Source organism: Panthera uncia, chromosome C2, assembly GCF_023721935.1.
Source record: "Panthera uncia isolate 11264 chromosome C2, Puncia_PCG_1.0, whole genome shotgun sequence".
Taxonomy (NCBI): Eukaryota; Metazoa; Chordata; class Mammalia; order Carnivora; family Felidae; genus Panthera; species Panthera uncia.
The window spans coordinates 69,794,917-69,820,035 of NC_064810.1; the positions used below are offsets into that span (position 1 = coordinate 69,794,917).

Consider the following 25,119-nt stretch of genomic DNA (forward strand, 5'->3'; position numbering starts at 1 on the left):
GAAGGAAGGAAGGAAGGAAGGAAGGAAGGAAGGAAGGAAGGAAGGAAGAAAGAAAGAAAGAAAGAAAGAAAGAAAACCACAGCATCTGGACTCCAAGACTTGAACTGAAGGCCTGGGACCTAGAAACATAAGCATTGGTTTTCTTCTGTAAGTATTAACACCTATTTTATACAATTTTTTATGTTTATTTTTGAGAGAGAGAGAGAGACAGAGCAAAAGCAGGAGAGGGGCAGAGAGAGAGGGAGACAGGGAATCCAAAGTAGGCCCCAGGCTCTGCTCTGAGCTGTCAGTACAGAGCCGGATGGAGGGCTCAAACAGCGAGGTCATGACCTGAGCTAAAGTCAGACACTTAACTGAGCCACCCAGGCACCCCAGTAACACCTATTCTACCAAGACTGTCATATGAGCGTCTACTTTCTACTATAAAATAAGAATAGTAACACCTATTCTAACAAGACTGTCCTGATAGAGATGGAAATATTATGAATTATGCCAGGAAAAGGTAGTCTTCTAACAACTACTTGTATCCAATAAATCTTTGCTAGAAAATTGTTTATTTAAATACGATCCCCACCCCCTACAGCTTTGGCAAAAATCTGAAACCTAGATGTAATCCATTTGAACACTCTGCTTTCACTTTCCTTCTGATGCCAAGAAATCTGATGTTTCTTAATACATCTACACAGTAGCTACTGAGTTTGCAGCACAATCCACTGGTAACACTTTAAAATCACATTAGTCTTTAGAGGTCAGAGCCCAACCCTAAGCTTAGCTGGACTCGTGTGTCATATTGCTAATAATTGTACTTACCACACGGATTCTGTGGCCAATCGCTTTAGCAGGAAGGTTGCTTCGGAATTTGGCACGAACCATGCCACTGTTTCCATGAGCACGAGTTACTTTTCCCCAGATTACTCTAGTTTTATTCGGTTTGCCACCAGGAGTCACTGTGTTGCTAATTTTAAAAGGGGAGAAGAGACATGAGAAATGAGGCAACCAGTCAAATGTAATACAAATTCAAGATGACCTCTAGACCAGTGGCTCACAAAAGTAGTTAACCACTAAGTCACCTGAGAAACTAAAAAAGTCTGGGGCATCATTCATGCAACAAGTAATTGAGTACTTACTATATGCCAGACGCTTTTATAAAATCCCTTTCAAATAATGAAGTAATAACATGTAAAATATGTCAGCCTGTTAAGAATTGCAATATTTACAAAAAAAAAAAAAAAAAAGCAAAAGGGGACTAGTGTGAATATATTTGTGTGTCTGAAGAGGCGGAAATTTCTTTGCTAATTTTAAACAGCCAGGAAAGGCCTTACTGAGAAAATAACACTGAACAAAAACTGTAAGAACAGCCTGTGTTAAAACCTGAGAAAGCTGTGTTCCCTGGTTTGTGGAAAAGTGAAGGAATGGAATGAATCCTAGCTAGGTTAAGAGTAGAACTAGGGAGTCCTGAATGCCTCCTTCATGACCTTTGCTTTTACTAAATGACACGGAGAGTTGGAATCTGAGCAATGTACAGATGATCTGAATTATAATTTTAAAGGATCAATCTCGTTGCAGGAAGAAAGGGAGGGCAAAAATGAAAGCCATGTCCCCAGACTTCAATTGGTGTGAAACAAGTTTAAGAACCAATGCTCTAGACACATTATAAGCATGTACATAACATAAATTCAAGAAATCAACAAAAGTAATTAAGGTACACGGAAAACTGTTCTCTAACACCTTAAAAAGAGCCTAATATAAGAGGCTGGTTTAAAAATTAATTTTTCTAAATGTAGAAGATACCTAAATCCAGTACTACCTGGACAATAACATCCTTCTATAACCTCCAGTGAAGATACTTAAAGATCCAAAGTAGAAAAAACAGTACCAACTACTTTACCAACATTTTTTTATTACTCTTCTTTTAACAGGAAAACAAGACAAACCTTAACTAAAAACTTAAAAGGTATTAATACTATAAACTTACTTCTTTGCTTTGTACACATAAGCACATCTCTTGCCTAGATAGAATTCAGTTTCATCTCGAGCATAAACACCTTCAATTTTAAGAAGAGCTGTGTGCTCCCTCTGGTTCCGGAGACCCCGCTTATAGCCAGCAAAAATGGCTTTGGACCACAGCCTAAGACAAAATAGAGAGTAATAAGTGATTAAAAGGCCTCACATTTCACTTCACCTGTAAGAGCTGACTTGTAAGGAGCCCTACTTAAAATCTATTAGCAAACATCTAGTTTTTTTCCCATTAGTTTTAAGCTCACGTTTATGTTCATGCCTAATAGACAAAACACTACAAATACAAAGCAATTAAATTTAAAACTTGTACCTTCCAGACATATTTGTCGTTTCAGGAGTCCTGTTCCCAGCAGGCCTTAAACAAACAAAAAAACAGTTTAAAATCTTGCAACGCACGTTTTCCAAAACCCAGTCCCCTCTCCTTTCTTAAACCGGTCAAATTCCTTTTTGCACAGCTTATCACGTGAAGAGTATGGGGTAACGTAATGATACCATGAACTCTACTAGAAGCACAGTCGGGCAAGACTTACCAGCCTGAGAATGCCTGATAACGGAGCAAACTCCAAAATGAGGACTAAAACGAAAATGCCAAGACTGTACAGTGAAAGAAATAGATCCCGGAAACTCCAAAAGGAAACCCTAAAAAAATTCATGCCACGATCAGTAGGAAAAAAAATAATGAAGCTCGAGAAAGCAGAGAAGCACACAGAAAATAAGATTAAAGCCTCGCATGGGAAAGAAAAGCTGAGGAAGAAAGGGAGACTGTAGACAACACCAGGTTTGGAGTGGGAACACAGAAAAAGAACGCATACTAAAGGAGCCACTGCCTCAAACGGAGGACCGCATATGGACAAAATGCATCTATTACTCCGTAAAGCCCAGGAAGCAACACAGATTACGGCAAGGCGCGTTCTCCGGGCGCCCGGGGACCAACACCATCAGCCCCGCATCTCCTCAATCCTGTCCTCTCTGTTGCTGGAATCCACAGAAATCACTGGCTGGCAGAGTCTCCGAGCGGCACCAGTGCCTTGCCGAGGCATACGGTTGAGCTCACTCCCGCTTATTTGCCCCCAAAGTTCGGCAGCAGAACTCCCTCACCTCCACGGGTCCCAAGATGGCGGAAAGAGAGAGGCGAGGTCCCACCGCGTGGCCTTATGGGATAAATACCTCTCCGCCCCGCCCTCAGTTAGGCATCTTCCGCGACCGCCAAAAAAAAAAAAAAAAAAAAAAGGCTTCAGTTGCCTTCGGACTGAAACAAACCACATTCAGGAGCACTCTTACAGTTCCCTCCGTCTTTTCATCTTTGTAAGCTGCAACATTTATTATTTTGAAACAGAGTAAGGCAAGATGGTAGCCAGCTGGAGGAGGAGAAGAAAAGGTCCTCCAAAGCTGAGCGTTGCCAGAGAAACACTATAGCTTGGTTCCTTAGGTGGAAAAAGTGAAGCCGGTCTGGAGAATATCTCCCCTCCTCGGGTACCCCAGATTGTTATGCCAACATGGGGGTATCTTTCCCGCTTACCGCAGAGGAGTAGGGAAACAGCCTCTCGGATCCTAGCGTGGAAGAGAAAGGCCAGGAACACGAAGGCAGGAACTCTTCTGTGTTTTTCCCCCTTACTCCTTTCCTCCTACTCCTTTATCTCTTTGAAGAAATGACCTAAGTTTTTAACCCGCATCCTTCGTTTTGACTACAGAGTGAGTAGGACTGCCCTGAAAAGGCCTTATTGCATTTTAGGGAGAACTCATTCAGCTGCCAAACTCGTGGGGCGCGCAGCACCGTGCCCACACGAATTGGGTCTTCAGTGAATACCTGCAGACGAGAATGAGATAGATTAGTGGATATCACAGATTTACACTGCCTAATTATTGCACGTTTACTTGGATTTCCCTATGGATGCATTCGTTTATTCAGTAGTTTATTGAATGGCTACTTTTCACCAAGCTTTGTTCTTGCCTCGGAGGACACTGCAGTAAACAAAACTACAGAAGTCTCTGCCCTCATAGACCTTACATCCTAGTAGAGAGAGCAAGACAATAAGCAAGTAAAATATATGGACATTAGAAGGCAATGTGAGAAAAATTTTCTCTATGGAGAAAAAAATTAAGCAGGGAGGCCACTGTAAAGAAGGCTTTTACTCAGAAGAGAAACCATTGAGGGCTCTATAATGAGTGACTCAATTTGACTTACATTTCTTTTAATTTTTTTTTAACGTTTATTTATGTTTGAGACAGAGAGAGACGGAGCATGAACAGGGGAGGGGCAGAGAGAGAGGGAGACACAGAATCTGAAACGGGCTCCAGGCTCTGAGCTGTCAGCACAGAGCCCGACGTGGGGCTCGAACTCGCGGACCGTGAGATCATGACCTGAGCGAAGTCGGCCGCTTAACCGACTGAGCCACCCAGGCGCCCCTGACTTACATTTTAACAGGGTCACTCTGTTGAGACTGAAGGGAGCAAGGGCACCAGCAGGGAGAACAACTAGGATTGTAATGATTCTGATATATTATGGCATGTAGACAGGGGTCATAAGTACTGGAATTCTGAATATGTTTTAAATGTAACAGACAGGATTTGCTGATGGGTAAGAAATGAGAGAGAACAGTAAAGGATGACTCCAAAGTTTTATAAAATAGATATCTGTAAATCATGTTTAAAATCAGATTCTCTCTTAAATACATCAAGATACGGTGTAGGTACCTTATAATTCACTTCCTCCATCCAGTTTTCTCTGTCCCAGAAATCTACTAAAATCCCACTATTAAGTACTAGAAATCTAAAGGAAAATAGTCCTGGGAGGAATAACACATTAAATGTGAGTTTCATTTCTTTGTTCATTCATTCACTCTGCAAATACTCATTAGGCTAATAGTGAGTGTCCTTGCCCTGGTTCCTGCTTTCAGGACACTTAACAGTCCAGTGGGGGGAAATGACAACATTACAAAATGTGAAGAGAGCTCTGCAGGAAAATAAGAGTGCAGTGAGCACTTAAACAAGAGAATCCTGATCCAGGCTGATGAGTCAGGGAAAGTGTCACGTGCAGAAGGCATTTTTCAAACTGCATGTGATGGCCGAGTAGTAGATTGTGATTATAATACTTTTTAGGCAGGGGTGCCTGGTTGGCTCAGTCAGTAAAACACTTGACTTTTAAAATGTTTACTTTGTTTTTGAGAGAGAGAGAGAGAGCGCGCACGCACACTTGCATGAGCGGGGGAGGAGCAGAGAGAGAGACACAGAATCCAAAACAGGCTCCAGGCTCTGAGCTGTCAGCACAGAACTTGATGCAGGGCTTGAACTCATGAACTTGTGAGATCATGACCTGAGCCAAAGTCAAACGCTTAACTGACTGAACCACCCAGGCATCCCTAGACATTGTAACTCTTTTTTGTTTTATTTTATTTTTTATTTTTTTTAAATTTACATCCAAATTAGTTAGCTTATAGTGCAACAGTGATTTCAGGCGTAGATTCCTTAGTGCCCCGTACCTATTTAGCCCATCTCCCCTCCCATACCTCCTCCTGTAACCCTCTGTTTGTTCTTTGTATTTATGAGTCTCTTCTGTTTTGTCCCCCTTCCTGTTTTTGTTATTTTTGTTTCCCTTCCCTTATGTTCATCTGTTTTGTATCTTAAAGTCCTCATATGAGTGAAGTCATATGACTTTTGTCTTTCTCTGACTAATTTCACTTAGCATAATACCCTCCAGTTCCACCCACGTAGTTGCAAATGGCAAGATTTCATTCTTTTTGATGGCTGAGTAATACTCCATTGTATATATATACCACATCTTCTTTATCCATTCATCCATCAATGGACATTTGGGCTCTTTCCATACTTTGGCTATTGTTGATAATGCTGCTATAAACATGGGGGTGCATGTGTCCCTTCTAAACAGCACACCTGTATCCCGTAGATAAATGCCTAGTAGTGCAATTACTGGGTGGTAGGGTAGTTCTATTTTTAGTTTTTTGAGGAACCTCCATACTGTTTTCCAGAGTGGCTGCACCAACTTGCATTCCCACCAACAATGAAAAAGAGATCCTCTTTTTCCACGTCCTTGCCAACATCTGTTGTTGCCTGAGTTGTTAATGTTAGCCATTCTGACAGGTGTGAGGTGGTATCTCATTGTGGTTTTGATTTGTGTTTCCCTGATGATGAGTGATGTTGAGCATTTTTTCATGTGTCAGTTGGCCATCTGGATGTCTTCTTTGGAGAAGTGTCTCTTCATGTCTTTTGCCCATCTCAAGGTTGTGAGTTCAAGCCTCATCTTGGGTATATAGATTACTTAAAAATAAGTAAATAAATAAAATACTTTTTAGGCAAAATATGACAGAATCAAAAGTATCAGAATGTATAACACATGTTAAGGATTTGTTTTTATGAAATTGTTTTATGAAACTTGTTTCATATTTGCATACATATATATATTTTATATATTTATGTGTGTATATATGTAATATATTAAAAAATCTATGTACATAGGTCATAGCATCAGTCAGTATTGCCCTGGATGGAAACAGTGATAGGGTTCAGAATTTAATAAAAGGTATGCTTGCAAAAATGTTGGCAGAAGTGAAACTATAAGGGATGATGCAGTCCCCAGGGACATGGGGTAGAAATAGTTACCTAAGCCCCCAAGAGAGGGCAGGGAGATGATTACCTGACAGGTGCCATGGTCTCTGATAGAGAAACAGCCAGCCCATGGTGATCCATCAGGGAGGGAGCTAGGAAGATAAAAACACTTGATCTCACCTAAAAATTGTGTACTGCAGATTCAGGCATGGATTCCGTGAAGGAACAACACCTAAACCCAAGAGGGCAGCTATTGCAGCATCCAGTTCATCTCAAGAATTTCAGCGATTAGTCACAACATAAATGTTCTGGTTAGAAAAAAAAAAGGGGCGGGTGGGCAGTGCCAAGTAAATACCTGAACAGGAACAGAGCAGGGCCAGATCATGCAGGCCTTATGGGCCAAGTTTAGCATTCTAGCTTTTATCCTAAGGCAATGGGAAACCGTGGAAGGGTTCTAAGGAGAAACATGATCAGATTTTCAATTTTAAAAAATTGACTTTAATTTTTTAGATTTTCAGTTTTTCATTTAAAAAATATTGCTTCCAGTTTGGGGGCTGTTGGAGTTGTTCAGGCAAGAAACAACAGCCATGTCCAGCATAGTGTTGGGGGATACAGAAAAAGAAGAAAGAATCCACAGGACTTTGTGATGGCTTGGATTGGGAAATGCTGGTGTCAAGATGAACAAGGAAGCAGGAATGACTCCTAGATTTCTAGCATTGAGGAATGAAAAGCCAGAACAGCATGAACACACTGACTACTGCATTAGCATAGTCCTATCTTACTTGCATGAAGCACATTTACCTATGGCCCAAACCTAAAAAAGGAAAAATGAAGAAGCAACAACAACACAAAAGAAGAGCCAAATCTCCTTAACACCATGATACTTTCTCCTAAGAATGCCCTTGTACCAGAAAATTTGGCTAGTTTGGAGTATCCTGTTTTCAGTTTACATAAAGATTCTATTTTATGTTTTCATTTTTGCATATGAGACTTCTGTTGTGTGAGACATACTTGTATCATCCTTGTAAAAAATCATATTGGAAACTTACCATTCACTATTCATTCAGCATAGAGCAAAATTCTCCATGGGATGTTCTTATTGTAAAGCTCATTTAAGCGGAAAGGATTTTGGCTTATGGAATGGTAACATCTTGATAGTAATAGTAAACTACTTTCAGGATTTTCAGGATTAATGCAGCTTTTCTAAATACAATCTCAAGTATTCTAAGTCCGGGTGCAATAAATTTTGTTGTCTGACAGATCGGAAATTAAATGATCTAATTAAACATTTCAGTAAGCAGAATAACATAAATCTATTATACAAACATTGCCAATTAAAATCAGAATATAATAAAATATGAAAACCATGTTGTATATTAATTTACCATAAGAACAAACTCAAAGATTTCATTTATCAGTAATTTCATTTGTCAATAATTAAACTGACTACTTAGTAGTCCTGCATCCCATGATGTCAGCGGTTTTTCCATTGCTAGGACTGCTCTGATAAGCAAAAAGAGGGGATATGTCACAGCTCTCATAATTCTTTAATTTTCTCTTAATGAAAGGATGGAAATAATTTAAATGTCATTCAACACTCCCTTAAACTAATCTCAATGTTTTCTTCCCATTTTAGGTGACTGCATTTCTTGTGAGATTGTAAATGTACCATGGAAGTTAAAAGTAGCTTAAGAAGAATGGAAAAGTACGTTCAAAATTCCAGTTTGTGTGTGTGTGTGTGTGTGTGTGTATGAATTATGCCTTATGCTAAATTTATCTATTGCTGTGTAACAAATTACCCCAGAGCTTAGTAACTTAAAATATAAACTTTTATTATTTCACATAGTTTCTGTGGGTCAGGAATTTGAGAGCAGCTTAGCTGAATGGTGCTGGCTTGGGTCTGTTTTAAGGTTGAAATTGCCCAGGGCTGTAGTCATCTGAAAATTTCACTGGGGCTGCAAGATCCACTCCCACACAGCTGGGGAGTTGATGCTGGCTGTTGGTAAGAGGCCTTAGTTCCTCACCCTCACAAACTTCTCCAAAGGGCTGCTCAAGTGTCCTCATGACAAGGCAGCTGGGTTCTCACAGAGTGAAAGATATGAGACAGTAAGGGAGAAGCTTCAGTGTCTTTTATCACCTAACCTTGGAACCCACAATATCCTCCTGGTTACATAGCTTAGTTAGTCCTATTAATATGAGGGACAAAGGGCATGAATACGAGAAGGTAAGACTCATATGGACCCACTTTGGAGACTGGTTACTACAATTTGGTTTTGGTTTTGTTTTTAATGTTATTTTTTTAATGTTTTTTTTTTTTTTTTTAAGTAAGCTGTGTACCAATCTGGGGCGCAAACTCACACCCCAAGATCAAGAGTCACATGCTCCACAGACTGAGCCGGACAGGTGCTCCTGCCACATTCCGTTTTTCATTAATCATGAGACACTTTTGGTTAGCATCTAAAGATATTGCTAGAAAAAAAAGTTAATTTGGATTCAAATTAGTTGGTTAAGCACAGTCAAATAGTATGGGTTACACAGAGTTATTAACCAGTAAGTGGCGTGCCTTTGGTGGGTCAGAATGTCACAGAGAGATATTTATTTAGCAGAACCACGTGTAAACTACTTTTGTTCTTTATTTTGGTTATATTATATGACAATATGGACTTCACAGGAGCCAATCTACATGCTGCCTGTGCTTTTGAGTTTGTGCAATTTTTAAACATTTGGTGTCTGACTTATTTTTTTTCTTTATTTTTTTCTTTAGAGGCCAATTAGAAGCCTCAAATCTTCCATCAGAAGTCTGGCATTCTGAGGTGACAGTGTCAGTGACAGGCGAGCCACCTGGTGCTGTAGAAGAAGAAGAAGAAACAGCTGAAGAAACAAACATAGAAATCATCCCGGAAATCATAGAACCACTCTCCATTCTAGATGTGCTGAGGATCTCTGCAGTTCTGGAGGATACCACAGATCAGCTCTCTATTCTAAACTATATCATGCCAGTTCAGTATGAAAGAAGACAAAGTGTCAACATGGTATATACACTCACCACTATTTAATTTTTGTTTTCTTTCCTTTTTATTTTTCTATCATGTACCGTACTTATGCCATTAAATTTAACACAGGAGATAGCACGTTTATCTGAGATAAAAAGTGTTATAATAATTACCTGGGATACATACCCTGAATTGATGGGGTGAAATAACAATAGTTCAACAGACATTGCCAGTCAGAATATCCTTTTCTTCCAATATGTTGGCATTATTCAAAAAAGCCTACAGTTAAATCAGTAGACAGTGTATGTACTGAGAGTAGCCAAATTACTGAATTGCCCCACCTGTCTTGTATTTCTTGGCTGCTGAAAGCTAACTGAACGGTAGTGGGAAGAAATTCAGCTGGACCTTCTTAATGTTTCTTTATTCTAAAATGACTTTGTTGTTTTGTTGAATCTGTTGCAACCTGCCTTTGTGGATATCCAGCTACATCATTATGTCACCCATTATATTTTCAGTGGTGATATGGACTCCTCCTCAAAGGGCTATTGAATTATCAAAAAACTCAACTTGGTAGTGAGAAAATTTTCATAAATTCTTAAGCTCTTATAAATTTTAATAACTTAGGTTGTAGTATAAAATGGAAAGAATTTATAAATACACATTTATTAAGTTCAGCAAAATTACTTTATATAATTTGTACAGAATATACAATTCTGATTCTATTATAGATGAAAATTGCTACATAAACAACAGAGTAAATTGCTTTCCATGTCTAATGGAAGAGAAGTCCATATTTATTGTGACTAGATACTAATTTCACCTTAAATTTTTTAAATAATAATAATTATTATCATTATATGTATAGTCTGGGTTTATTCAACTTTTATTGAAGTTTGAAAGTTATACAAAATTTTAATAGAATACTGGATTTGGAGGGGCATCTAGGTGGCTCAGTTGGTTAAGTGTCTGACTCTTGGTTTTGGCTCAGATCATGGTCTCACGGTTCGTGAGTTCAAGCCCCACATCAGGCTTTGCACTGACGGTGTGGAGACTGCTTGGGATTCTCTCTATCCCTCCCTCCCTCCCTCTCTGCCCCTCCCCCGCTCATTCTCTCTCTCATTCTCTCTCTCAAAAAACTTGGTAAAAATTACTTTAAAGAATACTGGATTTGGAGTCAGGAGCTCTTTGCGGTTTAGTTGTGTACTATCAGTTCATTTCACTTTCTTGGTCTTCATATTCCCATTTGTAAAATGTGATGGAGTTTTTGTGTGTGTATTTTTTTTCAATTTTATTTTTAAGTAATCTCCACACCCAATGTGGGACTTGAACTCATAGCCATGAGATCAAGAGTTGCATGCTCCGCTGACTGAGCTAGCCAGGTGTCCCTAAAGTGTAATAGAGTTTTAACTAAATGATCCACATAGTCCCTTCTATGCTAACATTCTATGAATTTCAGGGTGGTTTTAAAACAACACTAACAGGTTTAGCTATGGAGAACACTGAGGGTTGATGGAGGGAGGTGGGCGGGGATGGGCTAAATGGGTAATGGGTATTAAGGAGGGCACTTTTTGTGATGAGCACTGTGTGTTATATGTAAGTGATGAATCACTGAATTATACACCTGAAACCAATTTTACCATATGTTAACTGACTAGAATTTAAGTAAAAACTTGGGGAAAAAATTACATTAATGGGTATATCAGGGAATTTTGTAACAAATTAAATTTTCTTATCAATTTATGAAGGCAAAGAGACTGAAAACCCAAGAACTAAGCCTTTCAATGCATTTAAAATAAGAGTCTAATTCATACATTAAGCTAGGTAATAAATAGTAGAGAGTCTGGGGTTTCCTCCCTATTTATTGTCTCCTTCAGTAAGAATCAAAAATAAAAAGATATTTAGTTAGTTAGCAAGATAAAGTTTTATGAGACTTATCAATGATACTGTCAGGCTAAAAAAAGGTAATTTGCCTTCATAGAAACTCAAGAGAGAATGAAAAACCCAAATTTATAAACAATTCAGCAGCGGTCACTACTTCACTAAATTAAAGAACAAAATTTTTGCACTATTTTATTCTGGTTTATGATAGGGATCTTCACCCACAAAATTTTCTGACTTAACAGAGACCCTGCTTGTAATTTTATAGTAGTGTATATAATAAAGCCTTATACTCTTATCTTGATTAATAGAAGCTTAACAGCTCTTTTATATAAGTTAGTTCCACAACTTTACAAAACTATGAATCTTTTAAAATAATTTTTTTGCTTCATAATACTACTTCTAGCTCATTAATTTTACAATGTCATTGCCCTGTAAGGGCATAGGATTATATTTTAAATCCTTTGTCTTATTGTTTAGCCTTTAGAACAACTTGGGATGAAAGGTTAATTAGCATTATCCCTCTTTTATAGCCATTTTTATAGCCAAGGACATCTCCAAATAGATTTTCATTTGTAAAATCATGGAGTGGCATGATGAAAAATATACTAATGTATCAGATTCTACCAGAAGTGGGAGTAAGTGGACCAAAATTTGGGAAGAGCTTCCTTGCAGGGATACTGTTTCTCTTACCTTTTGTCTCAAGAGTCTAATACCCTCTCTTGTACATAGTGTGTGTGTGATATAAATATTTTTTAGTAAATGAACTAAAACATTTAGCTAGTCTACTTAAATTCTCTCTTTTAAAAATTCATATTTATTTGTAGTAATCAGTAAATCAGGCTGCTTGACACAGTTGCTTCCATTTCCAGATGTCCAAGCATAAAGGTAGAGGAAAAACAGGGAAATGGAAAAACAGAGCCTCCTAGGCCTTACACTTTCCCCTTCCCTACGTAGATAAAATCTAAAATAAAAACCACCCTTAAGGTTTTCCTTACATCTAGGTAAGTTTCAGTTCAGTTGTTGAAATGCTACACTTCTATTCTCGTTGTAGCCAAATTAATTTTAATTTAAAAGAAAAAATTTAAATTTAGTTCTTATTTAAGGCAGCATTTTGTTTTGTACTTCCCTATAGATGTGTTCTTTAGATCTGGATCTTTGCTTATTGTTGATGTAAAGAAAAATACAGTTGACTCTGTGTTTATTAACCATTCATGGATAGTTTTTAACATTTCTGGGCTAGTTGAAGTTTAGCTAAGGAAGACCTAGGCTTTGTGTATCAGTGTGCAGATAAACTTTTCTTCTGTGCATAAGACAGCACAAGAATTTAAGTAATCATAACAAGTGTAGAACTCACAAAGTTCTGTGTACTGTTCTAAATGCTTTATGTATATTAATTTATTTAATCCTTTTAATAACCCTATGAGGGGAGGTACTATTATCCCTATTTTACCAATGGGAAAATGGAGGCATAGAGATATTAAATAGTTTTCTTAAGTCAATATGGTTTAGTGAGAAATAAAGCCAGGATTCAAATAAGGAAGTTTGGTTTCAGAGTCTTTAGGTATAATGACTATGTTGTATGGCCTCTCAAAAGCTAAAGCTTTTAGCCACAGATTAAATGGGAATCATCAGTTAAAAGACATATGCTGTTCCTATGGTTGATGCCTACCCCTTAGTGTTCAATTTGGGTCTGAAAAATAAATTATTTTGGCCTTTCCCCACATGACCTTCAAAATCTATACCACACTACTAATTATACCAATTTGCTCTTTGATATGACTTTCCTTTCATTCTTTATATTTAAAATTCATGTGTCAATGAGCATTTTGAGTCTCCTATACCCTAGGCATTGTTCTAGACAATGAAACTATAAAGATGGCCACATTTATTATCCAGTCTAATTCCCAAAAGAATTTATTTTATTTTATTTTTTAATTATTTACTTTTGAGACAGAGAGCACCTGCATGAGTGGTGGAAGGGCAGCAAGAGAGGGAGAGAGATAATCTCAGATTGGCTCCTTGCTGTTAGTACAGAGCCCGACGTGGGGCTCGGTCTCACAAACAGTGAGATCATGACCTGAATCAAAATCAACAGTCGGATGCTTAACGGACTGAGCCACTCAGGTTCCCCTGTTTCAAAAAGAATTTGAAGGGAACCAAGATCTCTAAGAACTGTCCCTTCCTTCATAGAATTTACAATCTGATGGAGACAATTATACAATTGTATACAATTTATACAAGAATTACAATATGGTAAATGTCTGCTAATAAAGATGTTTCACAAATAACTTTTCCTTTGATCAAAATCTTAAAGTTTACCTGGTGGTACACTGAGGAAAGACAGAAAAGGAATGTTGTCTAGGGGCAGGAAGGAACAAAATAGCAGGACATGGTTTATGTGGCTGAAGAAAAGGCTAATTTTCTTGTGTGTCGAGTACAAGTGGCAGAAGATGAGGTTGAAAAATGTAGGCAGAGGCCCTTGTATAGCATTGTTTCTTTACTCTTAAAATCTGTATTACATAAAACATTATTTCTTGTTTTTAGAAGAAAAATAAAGAAATCAATTTTGAAGGAAAGACCTTAGAAAATTTTTCAGATGACCCAAAAACCTCAAAAATAACCAGTCCATTCTTACCTAAAGAAGAAACCAAGTTGCCAGAAATCAGACAAGGAAGCCAATTGGCCAACGGATTTAACAAAACGCAAGATCTTGTCTTCAAAAAACCTATAAGACAGACCATAATGTCTACGGAGACACTGAAGAAAATTCAGGTAGATAGGTAAGGAAGGAGAGCATATTTGGAATGTAGTAGTATATTTATTATGGATGAAAAATGGGTGTAACGGTGGTCGACTGCTGTCTTCTCTTATGGATTGGTCATTATATGGAAAGCTACTGCTTTCCATAGGATTAGCTAAAGACTGCCTAGAGGAAGTGTGGTACAATTGGAAGTATGTGGCTATATAATCATGGGCAAGTTGTTGAGCCTTTGTTTCCAGTTATTTATTCATTTATTCATTTATTTATTTATTATTTTTTATTTGTAGAGAAAGAGAGCGGGAGTGGGGGAGAGGGACAGAGGGAGAGAGAGAATCTTAAGCAGTCTCCCCACTCTGAGCGGAGCCCAACTCAGGGCTCAGTCTCATAACTGTGATATCATAACCTGAGCTGAAATCAAGAGTGGGACACTTAGCCAAGCAGGGCACCCAGGTGCCCCGAGAATTTCTGAAAGGCAGTCTCAGTTTCCATTGTCTCAGTATTCAGTTTTTTGTTGTCAGCTGGCTTGCTGACAAACCTGTTAAGTTTAATAGAGGATGTAATATGGGGTGCTTGGGTGGCTTAGTCTGTTGAGCGTCCGACTTTGGCTCAGGTCATGATCTCATGGTTCGTGAGTTCAAGCCTCGTGTTGGGCTCTGTGCTGACAGCTCAGAGCCTGGAGCCTGCTTTGGATTCTGGGTTTCCCTCTCTCTGCCCCTCCCCTGCTTGTGCTCTGTCTCTCTCTCTCTCAAAAATAAACATTTTAAAAATTTTTAAAATAAAATAAAAGAGGATGTAATATGATGGTAAGGACTGTTGGTAAATGAATGCTTAGAACAATTACCCAGGGCCGCCAGCCAAATGCAGCCTGTGGTCTGTTTTTGAAAATAAATTTTATTGGAATACAGCATTGCTCATTTGGTTACATATTGTCTCTTGCTGCTTTCATGCTACAACAGAGCTGAGGAGTTGCAACAGAGAATTTATGGCCTGCAAAGCCAAAACATTTACCATTTGTCCCTTTATAGGAAAAATTTTCCAATCCCTGCATCAGAGGGGTAATGTTTCTTGTTAAAATCAATCTGGCTCAGATTTGCATGCATGACAGAAAGGTATCCAGCTTATAAACACCCAATCTAGCTAATGTCCTTTTCTGTCTCCATGTGATGGCTAATATCTTTTCAATTGTTTTTTTTTACTTTGGTATACTTAACTTTTCTCTTAATATAGGTTTTGAATCTTTTTCTTTGAACTGTTGTTAATAGATTATTATGTAAAATAGTGTAATTCTTGCCGACTCTATGTCAAAACATTAAAAAGCAGTTTTTAAAATTCTCTACCCACCAGAATATTATAGAAACCAATGGACTAGGAGTCAGGAAGTATGAATTATATGGTTATACATCTTTCTCAAATTAGTTATGTGATTAGGCAGGTCATTTAACCTTCCTGGTTAACCCTTCCTGGGTTTACTCATCTCTAAAATGTGAGGGTTTTATTAGCTCTTTAAAAAAATTTTTTTTTAATGTTTTATTTATTTTTGAGAGAGAGCAAGAGAGACAGAGCATGAGTGGGGGAAGGGCAGAGAGAGAGGGAGCCACAGAATCTGAAGCAGGCTCTAGGCTCTGAGATGTCAGCACAAAGCCCGAGGCAGGGCTTGAACCCACAAACTGTGAGATCATGACCTGAGCTTTTAACTGACTGAGCCACCCAGGTGCCCCTCTTTTTAAAAATTTTTAAAAGGTTTAACTTTTGCAAAATTATGAAATATTTTTTATTATTAAAAAATTTTTTTTAATGTTTATTTATTTTTGAGAGAGAGACAGAGCACAAGCAGGGGAGAGGCAGAAAGAAAGGGGACACAGAATCCGAAGCAGGCACCAAGCTCTGAGCTGTCAGCACAGAGCCCAATGCAGGGCTGGAACTCATAAACCATGAGATCATGACCTGAGCCAAAGTCAGACACTCAACCCACTGAGCCACCCAGGTGCCCCTCAAATATTTTTTAAATGCAGAAAAATATAATTTTTCGGGGGAGAGAGAGAGGGAAAGAGCAAGCAGGGAAGGGGCAGAGAGACGGGGACAAAGGATCCAAAGTGAGCTCTGTGCTGACAGACTGACAGCAGTGAGCTGGACTTGGAGCTGGAATTCACAAACTGTGAGATCATGACCTTAGCCAAAGTTGGATGTTCAACCCACTGAGCCACCCAAGCACCCCAAAATGCAGAAAAATATAAATAATGAAATAATGAATACTGAAATGTGTGTAAGCACCGAATCTTAACATTTTACCATAATTGCTTTAGAGGTTTTTTTTTTTTTATGAATTCATTTTATTTTATTTTAAAGGTTTATTTTTGAGAGGGAGTGAGAGAGAGAGAGAGAGAGAGAGAGAGCAAGCATGCACAAGAGGAGTAGAGAGAGAGGGGGACAGAAGATTGAAAGCAGGCTCTGGGCAGACAGCAAGTCCAATGTGAGGGTTGAACTCAACGTACTGCAGGATCTTGACCTTAGCTGAAGATGAGCGTTCAACGGACCAAGCCACCCAGGCACCCCTGTTTTGTTTTGTTTTGTTTTTAAATGAAATACTACAGATACAATTGAAGCCTCAGATGCTAGTCCCCCTCACTCTTCCCCAAAGATGAACTCTATTCTGAATATGGTATTTATTATTCTCTTACATGTTGTGATACTTTTATTAGGTATGTATGTGTTTTATTTAAACAGTACATACAGTTTTACATGTTTTTTAAAAATTTTTTTTTGGGGGGGGGTGGGTAGGAGCAGAGAGAGGAGGACAGAGGATCCTAAGTGGGCTCCATGTTGTCAGCTCAGGCCCCACATGAACTTGTGAACAGAGATCATGACCCGAGCTGAAGTTGAATGCTTAACAGACTGAACCACCCAGGCGCCCCTAGTTTTACATGTTTTTAAATATTGTGTACATAATATTATACTGTACATTCAGTGTTTGTTAGTACTTGGTATGTAAACTTTGTCAGGTTAAGGAAGTTCTCTTTTATTTCTAGTTTGTGAAGAGTTTTTGTTGTTTATTTTTAAAACAATGGGTATTGAGTTTTGCCAAATGCCTTTTCTGCCATCTGTTGTGATGGTCTTATGGTTTTTCCTCCTTTTGCCTTTGTTAATGTGATGAATTCTATTAATAGACTTTCTTTTTTTTTTTTTTTAATTTATTTTTGAGAGAAAGCGTGGGTGGGTGAGGGGCAGAGGGAGAGGGAGAGAGAGAGAGTCCTAAGCAGGCTCCACATTGTTAGCCTGGAGCCCGACACAGAGCTCAACGTGGGGTTTGAACCCACGAACTGTGAGATCATGACCTTAGCCGAAGTTGGATGCTTGACTGACTAAGCCACCCAGTCGCCCCTCTATTAATAGACTTCCTAATGTTAAATTATTCTTGCATTCCAGGAGTAATTCCAACTTAGTTCTGATTTTCATTCCAGGTCTTAACTTGTGTGACTTCTGTAGCCCTTTGTAAATGTAGGGAAATTTATTAACTCATCTTTCTTGTTTCTCCTTACAGGCAGTTTTTCAGTGACATAATTACAAAGACCATGCAGGAGCTGCAGGAGTCAGGCACTTTCACCAGTCTCTTGGAAGCTTTGGGCAAAGAGAGGGAAAACAAAAAGCATTTCTATGATATCATTGCCAGGTCCAAGTAATATTAAGTTTATTTGCTGTACTGTATTTTATTTTATTTTATTTTTTTAATTTTTTTTTTTAACGTTTATTTATTTTTGAGACAGAGAGAGACACAGCATGAACGGGGGAGGATCAGAGAGAGAGGGAGACACAGAATCTGAAACAGGCTCCAGGCTCTGAGCCATCAGCACAGAGCCTGACGCGGGGCTTGAACTCACCAACCGCGAGATCATGACCTGAGCCGAAGTCAGACGCTTAACCGACTGAGCCACCCAGCCGCCCCTGCTGTACTGTATTTTAAAGTGCTATAAAATTTTTACCAGAAATCCTTGATTTTTAAAGCAAATCAAGTCTGTGCCTTCCAGGGAAGATAAATAGAACTCAGAAATTAAGGTTCTAATCTTGGGACAATAATTGAGATTTCTGGGCTTTGGTTATGTGTATCTACAATATGTCAAGAATATTATTCCTATTATACAGTAATCTTTTTTTTAATTTTAATTCAAGTTAGTTTCACCCATCTCCCCCCACCTCCCCTCTGGTAACCATAAGTTTGTTCTCTATAGTTAAGAATCTGCTTCTTGGTTTGTCTCTTTCTCCCTCTTTTTTTTTTCCTTTGCTTGTTTGTTTTGTTTCTTAAATGCCATGAGTGAAATCATATAATATTTGTCTTTCTCTGACTTATTTTGTTTAGCATTATACTCTCTAGCTCCAATGGCAAGGTTTTATTATTTTTATGGCAGAATAATATTCCCTTGTATATATATACCACATATTTATCCATTTATATATCGATGGACACATGGGCTACTTTCATATCTTGGCTATTGTAAATAATGCTGCTATAAACATAGGGGCGCATGTATCCCTTCTGAATTAGAGTTTTTGTGTTCTTTGGGTAAATACCCAGTAGTGCCATTACTGGATCATAATATAGTTCTATTTTTAACTTTTTGAGAAACCTCCATAGGGTTTTCCACAGTGGCTGCATCAGTTCACATTCCCACCAACAGGGCAAGAGGTTAATTTTCTCCACATCCTTGGCCAACACCTGTTGTTTCTTGTGTTGTTGATTTCAGCCATTCTTACAGGTATGAAGTGATACCTCATTGTAGTTTTGATTTGCATTTCCCTGATGTTAAATGTTAATGAACATCTTTTCATGTGTCTATTGGCCATCTGGAAGTCTTCTTTGGAAAATGTTTGTTCATGTCTTCTGCCCGTTTTTTCACTGGATTATTTGTTTTTTGGGTGATGAGTTTTATAAACTTTTTGTATATTTTGGGTACCAACCCTTTATTGGATATGTCATTTGGAAATATCTTTTCCCATTCTGTAGGTTGCCTTTTGGTTTTGTTGATTGATTGATTTGCTTTTGTTTCCTTTGCCTTGGACCTATCTATAAAAAGTTGCTATAGCCAATGTCAGAGAAGTTACTGCCTGTGCTTTCTGTGCTCTCTTCTAGGATTTTTCTTGTTTCCAGTCTCACGTTTTGGTTTTTAATCCATTTTGAATTTGTTTTTGTAGATAGTGTAAGAAAGTGAGCCAGTTTCTTTCTCTTGCATGTTTTTGTCCAGTTTTCCCAAGGCCATTTGTTGAAGAGACTGTCTTTTTTCCATTGGGTATTCTTTTCCACTTTGTCAAAGATTGACTGACCATATAATTGTGGGTTTATTTCTGTGTTTTTTATTCTGTATCTAGTTTTGTTCCATTACCATACTGTTTTGATTACTACAGCTTTGTAATATAACTTCAAGTCCAGAATTGTGATGCCTGCAGCTTTGCTTTTCTTTTTCAAGATTGCTTTGGCTATTTGGGGTCTTTTGATTCCATAAAAATGTTAGGATTGTTTGTTCTAGTTCTGTGAAAAATGCTGTTGGAATTCTGACAAGGATTGCATTAAATATGTAGATTGCTTTGGGTAATATAGACATTTTCACAATATTTGTTCTTCCAATCCATGAGTATGGAATGTCTTCATTTCTTGGTGTTGTCTTCAATTTCTTTCATCAGTGTTTTATAGTTTTCAGAGTACAGATCTTTCACCTCTTTGGTTAGGTTTATTCCTAGGCATCTCATATTTTAGGTTCAATTGTAAATGGGATTGTTTTATTAATTTCTGTTTCTGTTGTTTCATTACTGGCATATAGAAATGCAGCAGATTTCTGTACATTGAGTTTGCATCCTGCCACTTTACTAAATTCCTTTATCAGTTTTAGCAGTTTTTTGGTGTAGTCTTTTGGTTTTTCTGTATAGTATTATGTCATCTGCAAAGAGTGAAGGTTTTACTTCTTCCTTACTGATTTGGATGTCTTTACAGTAATTTTTCTTAAGACTGAATTCACTGCAAATTCCTGAACAATAGCAGGTGATCATGAAAAGCATGCCAAGGGAAGTTTTCCTTTCCAGGGCCTTTGAACTAATTCCAAAGAGTTTCATACCTTAAGAAATTGAACACAATCAGATGATTTTGGGACCAAGATAAAATTCTTATATGAAGGCTGAGTACTCAGAATGAGAGTGTTTATCTTGTTTGCATAGGTGGAATTGTTTTCCTTGAGTTATTTTCTCTACCTTTGTACCTTAGTATTGGTAATAAATTCTGTACTAGGGATTTTTTTTTGAGAGAGAGAGAGAGAGAGAGTGCATATACATGCAAACAGGGGAGAGGGAGAGAGAGGGAGAGAGAATCCCAAGCAGGCTCCACAGGGCTTCATCTCATGATCTGAGCTGAAATCAAGAGTGGGACACTTAACCTACTGAGCCATCCAGACGTCCCTGTACTAGGGATATTTTGACAGTTAGATTAATTAACACATGTACAGACTTAGGATAGTTCCTGGCACATAGTAAGTGCCTAATAATAATAATAACAGCTACTATTATGGACTTAACATTGTAAGTACACTGCTGGTGGGAGAATTAATTGGTATAATTTGTAAAAATGATTTATTTATGAAAAATACATATACCTAATTTCAATTTTATAATATTCACTATTATTTATGTACTATTCCATAATTTATTTAACCATTCCTTGAATTTAACATTTAGGTTGTTTCCAAATTTTTGTTTTAGCAAATGATGTGTTAGTGTGTTTCTTTGTCTGATCTATTATTATTCCATGAAGTTCAGTCACTACATGTGGAATTACAGAATCAAAGATATAGTCTATAGTTTAATGGATGATATTATAAATCTATTTAAAGTATTGTTTACAGAGTTATAACATGGGGGAAATGTTTATATCACATTTTTTTTTTTTTTTTTGAGAAAGAGAGAGAGAATGCAAGTGGGGGAGGAGCAGAGGGAGAGGGAGAGAGAATCCCAAACAGGCTCCACACCAGCGTGGAGCCCAGCACGGGGCTCAATCTCACAACCATGAGATTATGACCTGAGCTGAAATCAAGAGTTGGACACTTAACCGACTGAGCCACCCAGGTACCTCTGTGTCACAATTTTAAATAGAAAACGAAAGACTGGAAATAATATAGTATTATCACATCTCTATAATAAAACTGAAAAAAAAATGCGTAGAAAATGATAACTGGGGGGGTACCTGGGTGGCTCAGTCTGTTAAGTGTTTGACTTTGGTTTGTGAGTTCGAGCCTGGCAATTGGGCTCTCTTCTGTCAGCACAAAGCCTGCTTTGGATCTTCTGCCCCTGTCTCACTCCCTCTCCCTGCCTATTCTCTCTCTCTCTCAAAATAAAATAAACTTAAAAAAAAAAAAAAAGAAAGAAAATGAGAACTGGAGGCTCCTGGTTCAGTCAGTATATGTATATACATTCACATTATTTGTTGTAGCATAATGGTAAAAATCTAGAAATAGCATAAGTGTCCTTTGTAAAGGAGTTCTTGAATGATTGTTAATGTTAGGAAATAAGAAACATGCAGCTATTAAGAAGAATAAATTAGAGCTCTATGATTGATCTAGAGGAATGTTCTTCATATATAGATAAGTGAAAAAATTATAGTATCATGTGTGTAACATGACTCATTAAAAAAAACTCATCCATATATGTAAGAGCACAAGGAAAGATGCGGAAGGATGTATATCAAAAGGCTTAACATTGATTACTTCATAAGAGTGAATCGGAAGGGAGAAGGGAGATGGCAGATTATCCATCTTTTCCTGTAAGTGCTTATTCAGTTTTGAAATATTACAGTGTTGTACTTATTACCTAATAATTTTTTAAAAAGCTAATCAAGTAAGAAAAATAAAGGGGCGCCTGGGTGGCTCACTTGGTTAAGTGTCCGACTTCTGCTTGGGTCATGATCTCACGGTTCTGAGTTGGAGCCCCGCATCAGGCTCTGTGCTGACGGCTCAGAGCCTGAAGCCTGCTTTGGATTCTGTGTCTCCCTCTCTGTTTCTCCCCTGCTCCCACTCTGTCTCTCTCTGTCTCTCTCTCAAAGATTAAAAAAAATTTTTTTTAATTAAAAAAAAAACAGTAAGAAAAAAAACACAAAAAACAAAACAAAACAAAAAACCAGTAAGAAAAATAAAAAAGAAATATGTACCACTATTTGGGAAGGAGTAAATTATCTCAATGTAGACAGTTTACCAGTGATTGATTTTACATATGTGATTATATATAATAATTTCTTCTTTTAATTTTTCTTCCAATTAGATAGGCATCATTTTGGATTTACTTAAATTGGAAAATTATATATAGATTTGGGCAAATCAGTTACATATTGTTTAGTATTTTAACTACTGTGTGATTGGCACTTTTATCATCACATTTAATGATGGATATAAGACAGACAAGATTTTCTATTTAGTTCCTTGAATAAGAGCTTTATTGAGATAAAATTTATATGCTGTTAAAGAAATTATTCAGACACATGTCAAAATGGTAATGAAGACTTTATTCAGGATTATTGTAATAGGGAGAGAGATTAGGCTCAACTCTGAAGAGGGGGTCAGTGGATAAAAAATTACTAAGAGACATAAAGGGTAGAGGATTCTTGCTAAACTAATTTAACAGGATTCTTACTGAAAGCAGGCTAAAGGTTTAGATATCAAGGGTGGGGGATGAGAAATTTGATCAAAATCCAGGGAGATCAGATCAGGGTGGGGATTCTCTCTAAACTGATTTAGAAGTCTTGCTCAATTAGGCTATGCAGGCTGAAGTTAAGGACAGTGGCCAAGGACAAGCTCTGGTAGAGAAGACTCAGAGGAACCTGCTTAGTTTGGTCAAGGAGAGAGTCTTTGTCAATACCAAACATTTATCTTTTCAACATGTACAATTTGGTGGTGGTTTTTGGTATATTCACAGTTGTGCAACCATCACCACTATCTAATTCCAGAACATTCTCATCATTCCAAAAAAGAAAGACTGTACTCATTAGTACTCACTCTCCATCCCTTTCTGCTCAGCTCCTCTGTTTAGTTTTAAATGAAGCTTCTCTTGTTGGTAATTATCTTCACTATACAATAAAATATTATAAAATAATAAGAAAGATACCAGAATATAAGTGGAAAATGGGTAAAAGATAAGTGTAATGAATGAGCCTTGGCAAAAGCCCCACATAGGGCCTGGCATGAAATAATTTTTCCTTCTTCTAGGAGCAGGTGTGAAAGACATGCTTAAAGTATGCATTCTACCTGTGAGATGTGTGCATATCTGCCCCTGAGTAAGAATGAATAATATGTAAAGATCCTCTGCTTAAGCTCCCTTTGGTTAGAAATCATTCTCACTTAAAAAAAATTTTTTTGTTATCTCTATACCCAACATGGGGCTCGAACTCACAACCTCAAGATCAGAGTTACATGCTTTTCTGACTGAGCCAGCCCAACACACCATTACGTATTTTTTAATATGTATCCTACTTCATTATTCAGGGGAGACAGACCACTTTGTTTCTCAAAGCAAAAGAAAGGAGAGAATTTGCCAGGTTTTAGGGTCTTTTAAGATTTTGGTCAGAAGGTCCAAGATTTATGAGTTATCAATTTCATCATGGTCACTCAGCCTCTACTCTAGAAAGGCAAACAAAAGGAGCCAGAGTAGCCCCTCTGCTTGCTGAAGTGGTAACCTGGGTGCTCTTTATTGGAACTCAGCTGTAGAATGTAGATCACTAATAATGTGCAAGCCACACCAGCACTATTCCCATTTGTGACAGAAAGGTATACATAACTTGGATCCTATGTGAGTATTGTTTGGGCATTGCTTTTTTTTTTTTTTTCAGTAGACTTCAGTTTTAAGTTCATAGAAAAACTAAGCAGAAAGTAGAGTTCCTAGGGTACCTGGCTGGCTCAGTAGGTGGGGCATGCAACTCTTGATCATGGGGTTGTGGGTTTGAGCCCCATGTTGGGTATAGAGATTGCTTAAAAATAAAATCTTAAAAAAAAAAAAAGAGTTCCTATATACCTCTTATTATTAACATCTTATATTAATGCAGTACATTTGTTATCATCAATGAGCCAGTATTGATACATTATTATTAACTGAAGTCCATAGTTTACATTAAGGTTCACTCTTCAAAAAAAACCATTTTATTTTATTATTGTTTTTTCAGTTTTTTATTTATTTTGAGAGACATAGAACAAGCAAGCAGGGGAGGGACTCTGCCCCTAGAGAGGGCCTGCCTCTAGAGAAGGAGAGAGAGAATCCCAAGCAGGCTCTGTGGGGCTCAAACTCACAAACCGTGAGATCACGACCTGAGCCAAAACCAAGCCTAACCGACTGAGCCATCCAGGCACCCCTAGGGTTCACTTTTTTGTTATATATTCTGTGGGTTTTGACAAATGTGTGCTGACATACATCCAGTGTTACAGTTTTATATAGAATAGTTTCACTGCCCCAAAAATCCTTTGTGTTCTACCTATTAATCCTTCCCACCCTCTCCCTGAGCCCCTGGCAACCACTGATTTTTCTACTGTCTTCATAGTTTTGCCTTCTTCAGAATGTCATGTAGTTGAAATCATACAGCACATAGCCTTTTCAGATTGGCTTCTTCCACTTAGTTTATGCATTTAGGATTCTTCCATGTCTTGTCATGCTTGACAGGTCATTTTCCTTTGTTAGCATGAAATAATATATATACTTTTAAATTTTATTATATTTTTATTTTTTTAACTTGAACAACTTTCTTTTTTAATTTTATTTATTTAACTTATTTATTTTTAATATATGAAATTTATTGTCAAATTGGTTTCCATACAACACCCAGTGCTCATCCCAAAAGATGCCCTCTTCAGTACCCATCACCCACCCTCCCCTCCCTCCCACCCCCCATCAACC

General features: G+C 37.7%; 2 protein-coding genes across 4 annotated transcripts in view; one reads left to right on the forward strand and one right to left on the reverse strand.

Moving 5' to 3' along the window:
* Positions 1-3,135, reverse strand: part of RPL35A (ribosomal protein L35a) — a 5,080-nt gene extending 1,945 nt beyond the window's left edge. The window contains exons 1-4 of one of the 2 annotated variants that reach the window (XM_049628335.1): positions 3,118-3,135; positions 2,330-2,374; positions 1,976-2,128; positions 811-955 (exon numbers count right to left, since the gene is read on the reverse strand). In XM_049628335.1, coding sequence (XP_049484292.1) covers positions 811-955; positions 1,976-2,128; positions 2,330-2,340 — 309 coding nt within the window. In that variant the 5' untranslated portion in view covers positions 2,341-2,374; positions 3,118-3,135. Of the gene's footprint in view, positions 1-810; positions 956-1,975; positions 2,129-2,329; positions 2,375-2,549; positions 2,774-3,117 lie in introns of those variants that run through there. The other variant, XM_049628334.1, reaches the window with a different exon arrangement.
* A 254-nt stretch (positions 3,136-3,389) lies between these two features.
* IQCG (IQ motif containing G) overlaps positions 3,390-25,119 on the forward strand; it is a 53,735-nt gene continuing 32,005 nt past the window's right edge. The window contains exons 1-5 of one of the 2 annotated variants that reach the window (XM_049628332.1): positions 3,390-3,603; positions 8,219-8,287; positions 9,347-9,614; positions 14,001-14,236; positions 17,756-17,884. In XM_049628332.1, coding sequence (XP_049484289.1) covers positions 8,253-8,287; positions 9,347-9,614; positions 14,001-14,236; positions 17,756-17,884 — 668 coding nt within the window. In that variant the 5' untranslated portion in view covers positions 3,390-3,603; positions 8,219-8,252. The other variant, XM_049628333.1, reaches the window with a different exon arrangement.